The following is a 17,556-nucleotide window of genomic DNA, read 5'->3' on the forward strand; positions in this document are numbered from 1 at the left end:
AGAACAAAGGAAGAAATGTAGACATAGCCACCACATTTCAAGTGAAAATCCTTTTAACCGAATCATTTACTGAATTGCCCCAAACTTTAATTTCCTTTGGGCTGTAGACGCCCACTGTCCAAGCTTGGTGCCTTACACACAGTAGGCATACTATCAACAATATTGAAATGAATGAATGAATGAGTGAATGAATAAACTGCTCAGAAGCTGATATCCTTATTGCACTGGCCTAAACTATGGAAATAAAGACTTGCAGGAGGGAATCATAAAAAGAAACACATAGGTTTGGATGCTGGTGGTGTATCAATAGTGATTTCCTGACTTGGAGAGTTGTATGGTAGTTATGTAGGAAAGTGTCCTTGATTTGGGGAAATTAGAGTTTGAGAGATGATGGCACGTTATATCTGCAAATTTTTCAGGAAAAGAAAAAATAATAATGGCATATATGTGTATATTTAGGGAGGATGAAGGAGGGAGCACATGTGAAATGTTGACAGGGAATCTGAATAAGGGGAAGAGGGAGTTCTTTGTGATGTTCTTACGATTTTTCTTTAAGTTTGAAAATTTTCAAAATAAGTTATTTCTTTTTTAATGCTTAAAGAAACGTAAATATGTTCAGAGTGTGTATTTTATTTCACAAGGAAGCAGAGAGAGTAGGTCTGGATTTATTTCAGGGCTTTAAGAATTCTGACACATTCTAGGAAGCTGTTTTTAATCTCAGGTTTGCACTGTAACATCATAATAAAAGTGGGTGCTCTAGTCTGAGCTCAGCGTAAACAGCATCTTTCCTAGTTTTTCATTTGGCTTTTTTCTCATGAACTTTTTCTTACTCCTCCCCCCCTACCTCCCTCCGCCCCTCCCACCCAGGCAGCTAAAATGCAAGGGTCTCTGGGAATGGTGTGGTTTTTTGCTCCCCTTTTCCCAGGGAAATCCAGACTTTCATTGCCGGTCTTGCTAGTAAATTCTAATAAATACTTGGCCAAATGCAGACTCCCCTTTTTTAATCCATTGCTCCCCAGTCAAAGCCCAGAATCGTTTGAAAGCTAAAGAACTTTTCCACAAATATGTGCTGTTTGTTTTCCTTGTGTTTCATAAAAAGCCCTCGCCCAACCAACTCACCTATTCCTGCATTGCAGTTGGCACTTTCTTAGTGAAATCATGATTTCCTCCTTGGTTGTCTCTTAATCAGCTGTGAAGTATCTGGGAACCCCTTAGCAGTGGCAGGTCACAACTGTGATGTCAGGAAGGAAGTGCTGTCCAGAAGAGCCTGTTTGTTTCATTGTAGTTGCGATCTTCATTGCTGTGCCTGGGGATTGATTTTACATCTTACATGTCACGATCTCCAAGACCAGGGATTCCCAACCCTTTTAGCCTAGGATCTTGACCTTGTTGATGTTCAGTGGGCCCTTTACCACCCCGCCATCCAAAAAAAAGCTCTGTGTGCCCTGCCCCCCACCAAATGAATTAAAAGCAATTCAGTTTTGAGAGCTTGTTGAAGGACTTTCTGAAAACCTTGGGATTATTCAAGGTTCTCAACCGGGGGTGATTTTTATCCCCCAGTGGATATTGGGTAATGTCTGGAGACATCGTTGGTTGTCATAAATGGGTTTGGGGGGAGGCGGGTATTACTGGCATCTAATGAAGAGGAGCCAGGGATGTTGCCAAGCATCCCATAGTGCACAGCATGGTCCCCATAGGAGAGAGAGGACTCATGATCAGAAGTCAAGGCTGAAGTCGCAGTTGCAAGCCCTGTGGAATGACTGCGGTTATAGCTATCGGAAAACACTTCTCTCTGGAGAGTCAGATTTTCCCTCAAGTAGTATGTGGAATCCTAGGAAGCCAACAAGGTCAAAGATTTTCAAGAATGAACTGAAAATAGGAGGTTTCAAAGTTGTCTCACCAGACTGTGAATTTGCAAACCAACAAGCAGTGTCATTCAATCTTTTCTGGAGCCAGGAGGGGAAGTTGTTGATGTGCACAGGTGTGCGCAGTGTGGTCCATAGACATTCCACATGGCAACCTTGGCAGGGGTCACTAACTTTGGATAGAAAGGCATAAATGAGGATGGGAATTTCTACGAAAACAAGCGTTATTCCAACATGCTCATACTTTTGGATTGCATGAACTGATAGCACTGATAGTATAGAGATGATAGATAGATAGGTAAATATCGATAGATATCGATAGACAGCACTTACCTCATTCATGGTAGAATTCGCACATGTGTAATGCACTAGCTATATCTAGGAACTGGTTTCAGAGTTGAATATTTAGGAGTTTTTTGGGGGGAGTACTTTTATAAAAGCATAATTAATCCTAGTGAGCATTTTTTTCTGGGAAGTTAGGAGACCACTTTCTTACTAGAGACCGAGACAGTGGTACAGAAAGTGTTCCATGACTTGTGAATAGGTCCGAAACAGGGTTTCCCAGCCTCGGCACTATTGACATTTGGGACTAGGTACTTCTTTGTTGTGGGGTGTTGTTCTGGGCATCCTAGGATGTTTGGCAGCATCCTTAGCTTCTACCCACTAGAATGCCAGCAGCATATCCTCTTGGTTGTGATAACCAAAAATGTCTTCCGACATTGGCACATGTCCTCTGGGGGCAATATCATCTCTCCCTCGTGGTTCAATGAGTGTCTTACAGCAGAACTTTCCTTTCCATATTCTCATAGGCATTAAGTAGCTATAGTCTACAGCATTGCCCAAATTTGTTTGATACCAAATTCCTTTTTTTTTTTTTAAGTCAGAGAAGTCTTAGAGGTTTTAAAATTGTTCTCTTCCTCCTCTCAGGGAAGATAAATCATTATGTTATAGAGACCACCAGGTTTTCACAGTTATTTTCCCACCAGTTGTTTTTTTTTTAATCTAGCAGAGGAAGCCCTGATCACCTTTTTCAGATATGTGGCTGGCTGGCCAGATACCTGGCTTTTCAATACATGAACTTCCCGGGGAAGAAAGTTTCTGAAATTCTACCCCTTCATACCTCTCCTTTCCCACTTTTCAAATCTTTTCTGCTTTAGCAGATGGCAATTGCTATATATTTGCCAACCTCAGACCCCCGTGCCACACAGACACACATATTTATGATCAGAATGGCAGGTGCAACTCCGAGATCCGTGGCACAGAGAACATTTTAGATGATCCATCTCCTGGCCCTAGACGGAAAATCAGTCTCAATTCTTCTTCAAAAAGGTCACTAATGATGACCATAAACTCTAATAGTGACTCCAGATCTTTGAGACTGGAGAAGAAATCTATTGGTAGAGGAAAGGCAAGCAAAATGAACCCAGACACTGTCATCAACCTCAGAAGTTTTATGGTAGGACCTAAACTCTAATGAAATATTGGATTCTTCCCACAATGTTTAAACTTTATTGGATAAAAGACCGGAAATTCTTATAAAAAGAAAGACATACACGTTGGTGCTCAACATAGGAGAGACCTTGGTTTCCCATAAGACAAATGAGTGCTACCTTCCAGAAGTAATCGGAACCTTAAATTACCAATGGACTAACTATGTCAAAAGCTCTTTCAAATTAGAAATGGAGTTTTGCCTTTTACCTAATTATAACCTTACCAGTTATTCTGGGCTATGAGACGATACAGCCACTAATGAAATCTTAACTTCTCTGAATGAATGTGTTTCTCCACATCCCAGTCACCAACTGATGACCAGTGGTCTTACATGTCTTGATGTGGTACATAAAAGTGCCTGTCTGGGGCTTCCCTGGTGGCGCAGTGGTTGAGAGTCCGCCCGCCGATGCAGGGGACGCGGGTTCGTGCCCCGGTCCGGGAAGATCCCACATGCTGCGGAGTGGCTGGGCCCGTGAGCCGTGGCCTCTGAGCCCGTGCGTCTGGAGCCTGTGCTCCGCAACGGGAGAGGCCACAACAGTGAGAGGCCCGCGTAACTGCAAAAAAAAAAAAAAAAAAAAAGTGCCTGTCTGCAGTAGGCCAGATGGATTTGACCAGAAGTGGAGAAAGAATAACAAAAGGCCCACATTTACGGATCATATTCTGTGAGCCAAGCTTTGGGCCTAGTGCCTTGTAAGCATTATTGCAAATCCTCATATAATCCTTACAAAATGGTCCCTATTGTGTCCATTATGCAGGTAGGAAAAGTGAGCTCCACGCAGGCTAAGCAAGTGTCCCAGCATCCTACAATCAGTAATTTTTGGATCCAGACCCGACTGACTCTCAAGCTGCATGCTTTCCCACTCCCTCTCTGGAAGGGCTTTCAAAACCTCTAGAAATACTGATTGTGATTTGTGACACATCCAAAAATAGGCTCTTGCCCTAGTGGAAACCAGTGTAGCTCTCCTCTGCTTTTTAAAAGCCATTGAAACTGAGTCTTTGGGGTCTGAATTTTTGAATAGGCCCTTTTAACACTTCACTGGAGTTTGAATGGTTTTCAAAGGAGCTCAGAAATTGGGCTTGGTCACCCAACACTCTCAGACCAGAGCTCTGAAAAGGGTTGGTTTTCCCCTGCACATTTATAGTATGCTAGAACAATGTGGATTAGTACATCTGTAAGGAAAGATCTGCTGAACTAAGAAAACTAGATATATCTGAATGTGGCCTGATCCTGTTATTTGGGTAATAACCACCTCACTCAGTAGGGAGGCTTGTGGTGGCCAGCTTGTAGAGAGTGTACAGGAGATTGAATTCAATCTACAGTTACAAAGTCTCAGGCTTGATGTTGGTTTTGTAATCCTGGATACCCTGTACTCTGAGAGCATTTTTCTAAATGAAAGGGAACTTAAAAAAAATCAGGCTCAAACTTAGACACATTATTTTGGAACAGATGGTATAAGTCTTTAGTTTGTTTTGTTTTGCTTTGCTTTGCTTTGCTTTTAGATGTTTCCAGCCAGAATGGAGATAGACAGTATCTGGCCTAAATAGAACCCGTCCTGGTCCGTTATATTTCTTTGTAGTCTATTTTCAGTCTGCATATCTACATTTTTTTCCATCTGGCAAACGTGTCAATCTAAGGTGACATCTTTGGGAAGGAGAAACAACATTTTGTGACCCTAAGAGTATATGGTGGTCTCAGTGGCTGTTAGCCAAGCTTTCAGTGTTAGTCTTGCCTGTGCAGGACAGTGTGGTCTTCTGAGTTCCCAGCTTCTAACCCTTGCTGTCCATTATCTTACATCATATTCTCAGATAACCTTCCTCTTAGATGTCTCCTGTGCAGTATTCAGTTCTGTAACTATGAATTAAATATTAAACCACAAGAGTGCTTAGCCAGTTTTAGATTGAATAGACACAGGCGATGGGAGAGAGCACGAGTTATTTATTTGGACCCTACCAATGAACTGAGCATTGTGTAGAATGTTTGCTTCATCCTTAAAAATTCTTGTGAGATAAGTGGCTCTAGGCTCTGTTAGATACTTTTCATTCACGCATGCGTTTGTGTGATCCCTAAGTATTCAAGTGTTTGCTATAACCTAGGCACTGCTCTGAGCACTGGGGAGATAGCAGTGAACAAAACAGACAAAAGTCCTTGAACTCATCAAGCTTACATTCTAGTGGGGAGGGGGGAGATAACCTATAAATCACAAATAAAACAAAAGTTGAAATATGTATTGTGAAAGAAAGTGAGTGGTGCCAGGGATAAAAATAAAGAAGAGAGAAAACAGCATGGAAGAGAAGGTGGGAACTGTAACTTTAAAGTCAGGCAAGTCTCCAATAAAGGGTGACATTTGAGCAGAGATCCGGGAAAATACAAAAGTAAGCTATGTGGATACCCAGGAGAAGAGTATTTCAGGTGAAGGCCTGGAGACGGGACTATGCCAGGCGTATCTTGGCAGTCGCGAGGCCATGGTGGCTGGAATAGAGGGGGTGTGGATGGTAGGGTATGAAATTAGAGATGAAATTGATGGAAGGGAACATGGAAGTTGATCGTGGGAGAGGGAGAGAAAAGGACCATTGGAGGGATTTTTGCTTATACTTAGTGAGGTAGGAAGCCATGGCGGGGGAGGGAGAGTTGAGTAGAAACGTGGATTTGTTTTAAAAGAATGAGTCTGGCTTCTGAATTTAGGGGAAGCTATAGGAGGAACAAAGATAGAAACAGGGAGAACCTTAGAAGCCGTTGGAGTAACTCAGATGAGAGTGCTCAGTGGAAGTGGTGAGAAGTGGTGGGATTCTTATTTTTTTTTGGGGGGGGGGGGGACTCTTTTGGTTTTTAAAAATATTTATTTAGGCTGCGCCAAGTATTAGTGGCAGCTTCGTCGCAGCACGTGAGCTCCTTAGTTGTGGCATGCGAACTCTTAGTTGCGGCATGCGAACTCTTAGTTATGGCATGCGAACTCTTAGTCACGGCATGCGTGTGCGATCTAGTTCCCTGACCAGGGATCGAACCCAGGCCCCCTGCATTGGGAGTGCGGAGTCCAACCACTGGATCACCAGTGAAGTCCCAAGAAGTGGTAGGATTCTGACATATTTTTAAGATAATGCCAAAGGATTCGCTCCATGTTTAGATATGGGATACAAGAGGAAGAAAGGAGTTGGAAAGACTCCAAATTTTGTGCAGTGGACAAGTGGATGGATAGTTTCCACTGATTGAAATGAAGATAATAGGAAGATCAGGACGTCCGTTTTAGACATGTTAGGTTTAAGATGCTTACTCACCATCATCTCATGCCTGGTTAAGCATCTTGCATAAGATCACAAAGGAATAGATAGCAGTCACACCAGGTCTGATTGATTCCAAAACTGAATTCATAACTACCACGTGCTTGTGCCTCAACCCTTGGATTTTCATTAGAATAAATCTCAAGAGTAGTGCAGGAATCATTTAAATTTCACAGAAAACCATCAACCATGATTTTAGCCACTTGTATGCCCAGTCTTCCATGTTGTGAGCCACTTATATTTTAGCTGGGTTCTATTTCTTCTCATCTCATCCTTTCATAGCGGTACTTTTGAGCCTTTTCTTTAGCAAAAGGTAAGCAGGAGGAGGAGACAAGGAAAGCCGCAAAGGGCTTGACTAGCACATATTGATAGTAACTTGGTCTTATCTGAAGTACCAGCAGAGCATTGCAAAGTTGGAGGAGGAACATCTCATTCAATAACAGTTAAGATGACCTTTTTCCCCTCTCACCGAGGTATATTTCTCTGATTACAGACTCAGATAGGTATGCGTATTTCCACTCTGGGGTGGCATTAATAGCCACCCAAAGGCAAATTCATTGCATGAACTCCTTTCCCCCCAAAGTTGTAAATTTTTCAGTGTAAGGCATTTGACATACTGGCAGATAAAGATGTTCCTTTCCCACGAAACTGATGCGGGAATGGCCAGACAGGCAGAGAAAGCAAGAGGCAATGAAATGAAGCTGCCCTAGTGTCTTTTAAATGACTGAAAGCTCTTTGGGAGGAGAAAGAAGCTCAAGGACGGGACATTGGTTGGGTGCATGAAAGTCCAAAGACGGCCTGCCTGCATTGCTTTTTTACAGAAGCATTCCCAAAGGTGACTTTAGCTTCCCAGGTCTGTCCCTGGCTGTCTGGGACAGTAGCCCGAGTCATGAGTGGGTCTACCCAAGTGCTATCATCTTCTAGCAGAATGACATCTCCAGGTAGCCTTGAATCCTCCAGCCTGGGCCCTTACAGTCCACCTTCAGAGCGCCAAGAAGTGTGGGGTCCCTGTTCCCACCAGCCATAACTTTTCCGTCACTCACTCGCTCAGACTCTTCTGCACCCACCTTTGAAACAGCTGAGAATAAAGGATGCTGGAACAAAAACCTCACCCATTACCCTTCCCATCTTCCGGTCTGCCTTCATAAATACTTCTGTGGCTAGCACAGAGTGTGGGTCCTGGTACCATCTTCACCTCTTTCCTGAAAAATGCCAATATCGTGATTTTGCTGAAGTTGGGTTACAAAGAATCATCACGTCTAACCTTGAAAGGGAAAAGAAGCCTTAAAAAATAGGCACTGTGCTTGGGAATGGGGAATCAGAGGGCATGTTAGTGGTAACAGAGCCTGATGACATAATATACCTCAAATCCCTGAGGGCACCATTGGATGTGTCCACTCTAGAAATCGCCATGTGTGGCTTTTGCGAATTTTCTTGGGTTCTGTTTCTATCTAGATGGGGAGAAAAACTGTAATATTTACACTCCTGCAGAATAAGAAGGACCCCAATTTGGGTTTTGCAAGTTCCATAGCTAATTTCATAGGCTACTGTATTTCATGTTAAAATGTATTTCCCACCTCTAATAAGAAGTTGCTATATTATGAGGCCGCAGGCTGTATGGCTGGAGAGCCCGGTACCTCATAATTCTTGGGGGGTGATGGGAGGTGGCGGTCATGAGCATCTCTCACTGCCTCCCCTTCTGTTCCTGGCCCTGCCATCTCCCTTGCGAGGCATATGTAAGGCCGCCTACTTGGATATGGTATTGACAGGAGCCTTCAAGTGTACTCCAAGAGCTGACGTGTGAATCTTAGTTCCCTTTCTCCCACAGTCTTAGACCTTTGCAGCACTGCAAAGGCTGGGCGTATTGGGGGGTAATGGGGCTGGAAGGATGGCCCGATGCCCCATCCAGCTGCGATGACTGTGATTCCTACATCCGCTTCCTTCCTTGGTGTTCCCTGCCAATCTCATGCTTTCTCAGCTCCTTTTCATGGTAATAAGTGCCATGGTGGTCCTGGACATGAACGGCCATCAGGCAGGCCTGTCAACACTGGCTTAACGCCCTCAAGTCACAGCCCTTGTTTCCTGGCCAAGCTTTCTCTCCTTCCTCCTCGGTCATTTTGGATCCCTGATGCCCCTGTTCAGAGCCATTCTTGTATTGTGAGAAGCCTTATAAAAATTTCCCTAAACATGTTCACATCTCCAACGAGCAGATATGCTTTCTGACAAAGGACTCTTAGCACTCCCACAGCTGAGCTGAACCGAGCAGGGAGGTGAGTGAATATGTGTTTGGTAATGGTTATCACTGATGTGGATTCTGTGCTTCAGGACATTGAAAGAAATAACATAACAAAAAAACAAATGAGAAACACAAGGAGTTTTTGAGATAATAAGCATGAGCAGGAAATGACGGAGTAAAAAAGAGATGTGGCTTTCAGATATGGTGCCTTTCTTTTTCTTGTTTGTCTGTCTTCTCTGGTTAGAAGAGACCATATTAATAAGTAATAGCCTATGAGAGTGAAAAGGTCACTGCAGAAGAGGAATCATCAACATTTATGTCTGCTCTGGGGATTTCTCTGTGACCTTTAGAAAGAAAAGCTCTTCACCCGTTCACAAGAGGGAGATTTTGCCAGACTAAGTTCCTTGTTCACCCAGCAGTGCCTGTATTAGAATGTTAATTTTAGACTCCATGAGTAAACATATATTTTTAAAAATACTCACCTTTTAAGCTGCATGTTAGGAGATATTTTTAAAGAGTCCATTGAGCAGAAGCAGTAGGAGCAGGAACAGTGAACATGTATTGATTTTTACACTGTCGGGCCAAAGCACCAAGAGCTTTGTATGCATTATCTCATCTAATTGTAAGGCAGCCCCGTTGCGTATACATAGTGCTATTATCCCCATTTTACAGAGAACACATCTGAGCTGAGAGTAACTTGCTCTAAATGGCACTGGGGTAAAATGGCAGATAGCACTCCAACGTAGGTCTGTCTGACTCCAAAACCTGTGCCTTGAAGTGCTACATTTTAGAGCAAGGTGAAGACACGCACCCATGTGGTGAGCTGTGGAATCCCGTGCACAGCCACCCCATGGAATTTGTTTTTAACTGGTACCTTAGAAGAAGAGGTGGTTAAACCTATGCTTGTTCATAATGGTGTTGGTAATTCCTCAAAGCCAGAGGCACAGGATCTACACCTGCCTTGGCTGGCCCCAGCCCATCCCGCTAGCTCTATGTGATTATGACTGAGTTGGAGTGGAAGGAATCAGGATGCCTGGTTAGCTGTGGTTCCCAAGCAACGCACAGAATGCCAGAATCTGGTCACAAATCCCCAGGGCAATGGGCACCAAATAGTGTTCCTTGCTAGGTGCAGGAGCTCCTCGTCATAAGCCTACGTCTATTCCTTCTTTACTGTGTGACAGTGAGCATGACGTGTCTCCTTTTCCGTAGCATTGAATTTGTAAAATAAATACACAGACTGAATAAAAATATATATAAAATATGCTGAGATGACCTATAGCTCAGAGATTTGAGAGCTTAGTCCCTGGTGGATCGGCCGGCCAAAATTTACAGCCTGTAACCTTCCATTCATGACCACGCAAAGGGCCGTTCACCAGTGAATAGAGATGATCGTTCACCATGTGGCATCAGGCTGAATGCAAAGGGTGAATCGACCTTGACAAATGGCCAAGAGAAAACCAGAGTGTGGCTTTGGGCAAAGAGAAATGTGGCTCTCTATTTATATTTATATTATTGTACATGATGGTATATTTACTTTTCATGGCATCTTTCTTCCCAGGGTGCAAAAGAGGTTGTGAAGAAAGTATTAAAGTCAGAAATAGGTTGCGTAACCATCCTCTTCCTGGGAGACTAAGGAGTCACAGAGGCCTCTAAAATAGTCTTAAGGGACATTTCTTTAAAGTCCTAGTTTTCTGTTATCACCATGGGTAAGCAGGGGTGAGCAGCCTGTTTTCTTAACCAAGCCCTCTCTTCAGTATAACTTAGGGAAGAAAATGGCGGTTCTGGAAAAACACACGCTATATGTGAAGGCTAACTCTGCTTGCTTCCTGGCTCTGTGACCCTGGGCAAGTGAGGTCACCTCTTTAATCCTCAGTCTCCTTATTTGTCAAGAGGAATCCTAATAGTACCTGAGCCACAAGGTTGCTGTAGGGATTAAAGAGGAGAAGCCAGTAGCCTTCAACTTATGGGCCCACTCATAGTAAGCGCTCATGGTGTGATTTCTAATAGCTCTGCTCCAACTGAAAGAGTGCCTTTGGGGTGGCCTCTTTGAATTTAAATAACTGCCAAATCAGTTCAGCATTAGCACTGGGGGTCAGATTCCAGGTGGTTCTTTCTTGAAACCTTTAGGAAAACATGACATTTGGTTTATAGTACACTTCTATGATGGCTATAGCTTTCATGTATTCATTCATTCCCATAAATATTTGCTCAGTGCCTACAGTGTGGAAAGCAGTAATAAACATATGTGGATTGCAGCTACTATCTTTTTTCTATGTGACGAGTCCACATGGTTTTCCAGGTCTTGGCGCTGAGCAGATTTGAAACTTTGATCCCTAAGTCTATATCTTTGCACTCAACATTCTTCCCCCCACCCCCGGTGGAACAGTGGGTACAGGCTGGAATCCCTTTGCCTTTTCTGATTGTGTGATGTTCATGCAATACTCACTTCACTTGTCATTATAACTGGCAAAGGCAGTTCTGAACCATGGGCATGAGCATTGCCTCCTTTCTGATATCATACTTTCCAGATGAGGTCTGCCTTTATGTTTCTTAAACAAAGTCAAAATGAGAGTAGAATTCAGAGCTTGTTGAAAAAAAAAAAAAAAAAAGAAGAGCTTGTTGTTATAAAAAGACACACTTCATTTTTTAGATGAAGTGATTTAGATGTTTTTTTCATATTTTATAGAATCACAAGGGAAATGCCTTGAATAATAGTTAGTACAGTCTCCTGTCTCACAACTGAACTCTGCCCACCAGTCTCAGAGTGATGGTTAAACCTGATTGTCAAAAATCCTTAGATTATCAGAGTCTTGGCTTAGCTTGGTAATGGATTCTAGTATATGACCTTTCTCTTGGCTTCTCAATTCTGTCTTACTTCTAACCTGCTGTCAGCCAGCCCTCTGGTTGGAAATAGGGACTAGTTGATCAACATCCTCCATAAGACATTTCATATAAACAGAATCTTATGTATACAGATCACTTGGAAATAGGAATCACGCAGACACACTCAACTGTGCCCACTCTGCTGGGACTGTCCTCCTAGACCATCTATTAACCCTTATGTATAAGCATATGCTACAACTCAGGCAGTCCTGACCCACACCCCATCCACACCGGTGCTTCCTCTGAGCCCCAGCATCATATAGCCCCATCAAGAAGCTGCCTTCTAGCCAGATTCTGTGTGCATCCCTGACCTAAGCCCTCCCCTTCCTATTCCTTCTTGGTTCCTCATGGCATCCTTACCAATTCCGTGTGGTCCTCCCATCTCCACTTGGATGTCCAGGTTCTCAGCAGCCTCGGCAATGCTGGAGATCTCATTCTTTCTAGGTCTTCACCCCTTCTCATCCAGGCAGACACACTGGGGTTGTTTGCTGGCTTCTTGGTGACAGAGACCCAGCCCCACAGTATAAGTGAAAGAACCGATGTAGGACAACCCTAATGCCAGGGACAGCACACCAGGAACAGTGAGATACAAATCCACACCACATCCAGAGCTACCACTAGAGAGGGAGCCAGTTGTGTTTCCACCAGATGTGTTGAAATGCAAGGATTTTAAACTCTTAGACCTTCGTCTAAAGAGTAAAGACAGCATCTGAACAAAGCTCCACATTAAACATTCCCTTTGAATGACCTCGCAGAAACAAAAGCCCAGGCATTTGAGCTACTGACCTTGGTGTTTCTCTGTAACAAGCAGAGATTACTTTGTTTGAGAGTGTTGCCCAAAGTTGGGGGGAAATCTTTCTCTTAAACAAGTTGGATTGTTTCCCCAGAGGAAAAAGTCAGAGTCCTACTGGCAAACTAGGAGATTATTTTGGCTGTAAATATAAGGAATTAAATATTCCCCAGAGCAAGAGCCCTCAGATATGTAGCCAATAAATAATATGTACTAGGTGACACTCTAAATTTAACTATTATAATCTGTGATGCACATTGATGCAAAAGTCACTGCCTGGGAAAGGACTGGAAAAAATCAGATGGAAATTTCCCTCAGAATAGAAGAGCTGAAACCTGTGTTTGATTATCAAGATGATAACTTCTTTATGAGATCATAATAGACCCACTAATAAACCTGTTAGATAGGAAAATTTCCACAAGCAGCTGCTTTTCTTCATTGGTAAGTTAGAAAGCATGAAATGAAAAGTGTTTGCTATCAGATTAGATACCTTGTGAATTTCCTTATCGCTTTTAGATCTTAATTTGAGGCAAATAATATGTGTAGTATTGCATCCTGTTTTCCGAGTCAGTTCCACTGAAGTTCCCAAATGAGAAAACCACACATAGGAATGGGTGGGATGCAACTAATCCAGACATTTAAAAGATTTTTAAGGCTTCATATTTCGTATCAAGTTCATCTGTCTTCATTTCGTGGGCAATAGATGTTGGTTGCACCAGTGGTGCCCCTCAGATGAATCATTATCAGTGACGTTGTTGATAACTTAATTATTTTCATTGTGCTGTTATGTTCCCAACAGACATCTAGCCACTTGGATTGGAGTCATGTGGGAAGAGATATATACATATAAAGCATTTTGGTTATGCCATTTTGAAAACACCATTTGTCTCCAGTAATAGTACCTATCTCTATGGTTATTGGAATGATTAAATGAGATAATGTATATAAAGTCTTAGAACAGTGACTGGCACCCAGTAAGTGGGAGAAAGCTGTGCCTTTTCTGATTCTGCCTCTGTAGATTGCTCCCTACTTTTCGGTTATCTCTTCCAGTGACCACTAAATGGGATTTGTTTCATTTGTGTATTCAACATTTACTGAGCACCTACTAAGTTCCAAGAATTATGCAAAGTGCTGGAGTATAGTGATGAACAAAACTTCCATAATCCCTGCCCTCATGGAACTGACAGGTCAATGGGTAGATTTACTAAATCAGCATTTCCACCAATTCTCCTTCCCCCCTCCATACTAAGGGACAGCTTGTCTGGACTGTTTGTATATTGAAATGATGATCCTTCACGGTAGACTTGCTTTAAGTTGACCCATGTTCATCTGATTAATAAGACAACTATGTCTATTTCTTCACCATAATCAAGCACATTACCACCCATGAATCCATATCCTTTAAGTTCAGCTCATTTCCTACAAAGCAATATATGCTTGACTCCCAATGCAGTTTTTCCCATCTCTATTCATGTCATCACTGTCTATCCAGTTGCCCATACCAGAAACCCAGGAGACCTTCCTGACTCTCCCCTCTCCCCTCCACCCCACAGCTGATCCGTCAGGAATTATCATTTCTACTTCAAAAAATGGCGTCTTCAATTCACCAACTTCCTTCACCCCTCCACTCTGCACCCTAGTCTATGCCACCATCACCTCTTGCTTGGACAAATGCATTAGCTTCCTGAGCAGTTTTCTTGTTTCCACTTAGGCTGTATTTCCACTCATTGCCTAGCCGGTAGTCAAAGTAGAATTTTTGAAAGAAAAATCAGAGTGTGTCTTACCCCGACTTAAAACTCCTCAGTGATCTTCCCTCTCGTGGAGAATGAAATATATTATTATGACCTATGAGCTCTGCATGGTCTGGCCCCAGGGAATGCCTCAGGGAGCCCTCTTGCAACCACTCCAGCTTGTTTTCTTCAGAGTACTCATCTCAGGTAGCATGTATATATTTATTTTTGTCATCACTTGATTACTGCTGGCCTCCCTCACTGGTCTGTAAACTCCATGAGGGCTGGAATTATATCAGTTTTACTTATCACTGTATTCCCAGCACTTTGCATAACGTATGAAACTTAGTAGGTGCTCAATAAATGTTTGCTGAATAAACAAATGATCTCACCTCAGATTCTAACTGTGCCTGTATTTTTTGGTGGAAGTAACATTTTTAAATATTAAAATAGTCACTGATAACAGGGATTATCTGTGTGTAAGTCACTAGACAATTGGTTTATAGGCATACTTCTTGGAGGTTCATTCTAAAAGCCTTCTAGAATTATAGCCCAAAGTCTTTATATACATCCAAACACTGTACGTTGAAGGATGGATATTTTTGTTTCGGTGTAGATATCTAAATTCGGCTCTTTCCTTCCACACTGTATACTCTTATTAAGAGTGCCAGAATGACTACTCCAAATCATAATACTCACAAGATGAGAGCTCAAAACAACGTTTCCATCTCCTAAAGTAAAAAGTTATAGCCAAACATATTAATATACATATTTTAAATTTCTCTAGCAGCTGCTATTGGAATTTTTATAATGGTTTATGCTTACTAGAAAAACGTGTCTGACATGTTTATGAATGGGATCACTCTGAGCTTGCTTGGCAATAGTGTTTGGATTTATGTTAGGCTGCATGTTTTACATGGTGCTATTTACCTATTAGGCATAAAAGGGTACTTTGGCCATTTAAGTTAACAAAATCACAGAGTTAGCAGGGGAAATTAGAAGCATTGAGTAGAAGGAAATGACACTTGAAATCTATTTTTGCTGTGTTTTCACATTTTGCTCTTCACTCTTAAGCTCATTTCCCTCTGACATGTAAGGACATTATATTGGGAAATAATGTGTCTTGAAAACGGGAGCCAGTAAGCTTATGATCCAAGTGGTAATGACTTCTGTAATCGTTAATGAGGCAATGGATGTTGAATATCTCAGCATACTCATGGGGGCCAGCCTCTTGCCTATTCCACAGAGAGCTGTCATATCAAATTTTTGTCCTGACGCCATGAGCCCTTTGATTCCTAAACCTTTCTGAGAAACCTACTCTGAAATCAAAGTCAAGTTTCTTAGATGTGGTCAGACAAGGTCACATTAAAACAGTTCAGTGAACCTGCAGATCAAAGTTGAAAGGTAATGCCTCCCTCCCAGACTTGGCACTGACCCACCTGCTAGCTTACCTTTCAGTTGCTAACATGCCTTTTTCACCTCCTTTCCAATGGACTGGGAAAATGAGAGCTTCTCCTCTGAAAAATGATAGAAGAGTTTCCTTAAATCAATTCACTAGGAAATGGGACACAGCTGCATTTGGAAGCACACCTTTATCCAAAAGAGTGAATTGCGACGTAATTTGTTGAAGAAATGTCTTGATCAGCGATTGCGTGAAGTGAGATGTCCGAAAGGAATCCTAACTAATTCATAGTAGGACTTCTGTAAATCAGAATTTCATGGTAATTTCAGGTTCGTGGGCTTCATTTTTGGCCTAAATTACCAGGATTTACCCTCGTTCTTGAGTGACCCAAGATACTAGACAGGATTCCTGCCGTCATGCTGTCCACATGGTTTTCTCCATTGCTGCCTTCCTTCCGTGTTGAGCCTTGGGGTGTTATCCAAAATGGCACTGCAAAAGGGGGGAATGGTGACTCTCGTTAGGCATGATCGTAACATCTCACGACACAGGTTTTTATCAAATTCCTTGTGATTAAAAAAAAAACAACAACAACCTTGCCATTGCTTTATATTTCAGTGTTCTGTCTCTTGTGGTCGAGGGCATAAACAACGAAATGTTTACTGCATGGCAAAAGATGGAAGTCATTTAGAAAGTGATTACTGTAAACACCTTGCTAAGCCAAATGGGCACAGAAAGTGCCGAGGAGGAAGATGCCCCAAGTGGAAGGCTGGCGCGTGGAGTCAGGTGAGCAATGCTTCTCCTCTCATGACTGCTTCCTTACCTTCGGCCACATGGCTGACACCAGTGTGCTGGCTTGTTTCCCTGCGCGGTTTTGGTTTTTCAGAGGGGAGCTTGGGGACAGGGAGGGAAACAGCTTTATGTCAGGATACTCGCTAGCTGTGGGACCTTGGGCAAGTGGCTTCAGCCCTTGGCACTTTGGATACCATCTACAATAGGACAGTTGTGAGGATTAATTCCAAGCGGTGGTAGATGTAGATGTCAGCTGTCTAGAACGGAGTAGCCCCTCAGTCCTTCGCTGATGGCATTTTTATTACTATTGACCACTTAAAAAACCACTAATTCAGATTCTAGTAAGGTTGAGTATGTTACCTGGCAGGAAGTGGGTCTGAATTTACCTTTGAGGTTCTTAAAGAAAAGGCTGTCAATATAAAGTATTCGAGAATACTTGTCTGCCTGTTAGCTTGTATACAATAGAGGTGGGGGACAGATGGGGAAGTTCTCTGTCGTTTCCTAGCTCTGCAACCTTGGGTGATTTGTTTGACCTTGCCGAGCTGACTTCATATAGCTCTTATGAGGATTCCAAGCAGTAATGAATGCCATGTACTTAGCTCTGGGGTTTTAAATCTAATAAGATCTCAAAAGTAATAATTTTTTTTACTTGGATGAGTGCGATGTGGGTATATCCAATGGGGAAAGAGAATAAGTACCCAAGAAACTGACTACAGTTAGACTCTAATTCTAAACCTTTGGTAACCTAGTCAGGAACTGGGTGGGAGAGTTTCCCTTATTGAATTCAGCAGGGAACTTCAGAAGCTTCTGTTTACCTATAAACAATTGAGGGGTGAACAAAAGTCACTCATATCTGGCCCTTAAAGTAGATCTTGTCACTCCACACTTGTCCATTTCCTCAGCTTGGTTGAGGTGCTTACTTAAAAGTAATAAGGCCCAATTTCTTTTCACGTGTTCTGTATTCAGTGTGTTCTTTCTCTCCATTAACTTGATTCAGGAAGGTTTTACTGAATTTGTAGCTCTCCTATGCAGTGGAGATGTATGAAGATACTCCGGAGAATCAATAGAAAACTAGGTTCAAGGTTAGCAGCCTC

At 42.5% G+C, this 17,556-nt stretch overlaps 1 protein-coding gene across 1 annotated transcript in view; it reads left to right on the forward strand.

Moving 5' to 3' along the window:
• The window catches only part of ADAMTS9 (ADAM metallopeptidase with thrombospondin type 1 motif 9), a 172,673-nt gene that overhangs the window by 100,596 nt on the left and 54,521 nt on the right, over positions 1-17,556 (forward strand). Inside the window, exon 29 of the mRNA XM_007445670.1 lies at positions 16,289-16,456. Within this exon, the coding sequence (XP_007445732.1) occupies positions 16,289-16,456 (168 nt within the window). The remainder of the gene's footprint in view (positions 1-16,288; positions 16,457-17,556) is intronic.

The sequence above is a fragment of the Lipotes vexillifer genome, unplaced genomic scaffold (genome assembly GCF_000442215.2).
Source record: "Lipotes vexillifer unplaced genomic scaffold, Lipotes_vexillifer_v1.1 scaffold239, whole genome shotgun sequence".
NCBI classification, from domain to species: Eukaryota; Metazoa; Chordata; class Mammalia; order Artiodactyla; family Lipotidae; genus Lipotes; species Lipotes vexillifer.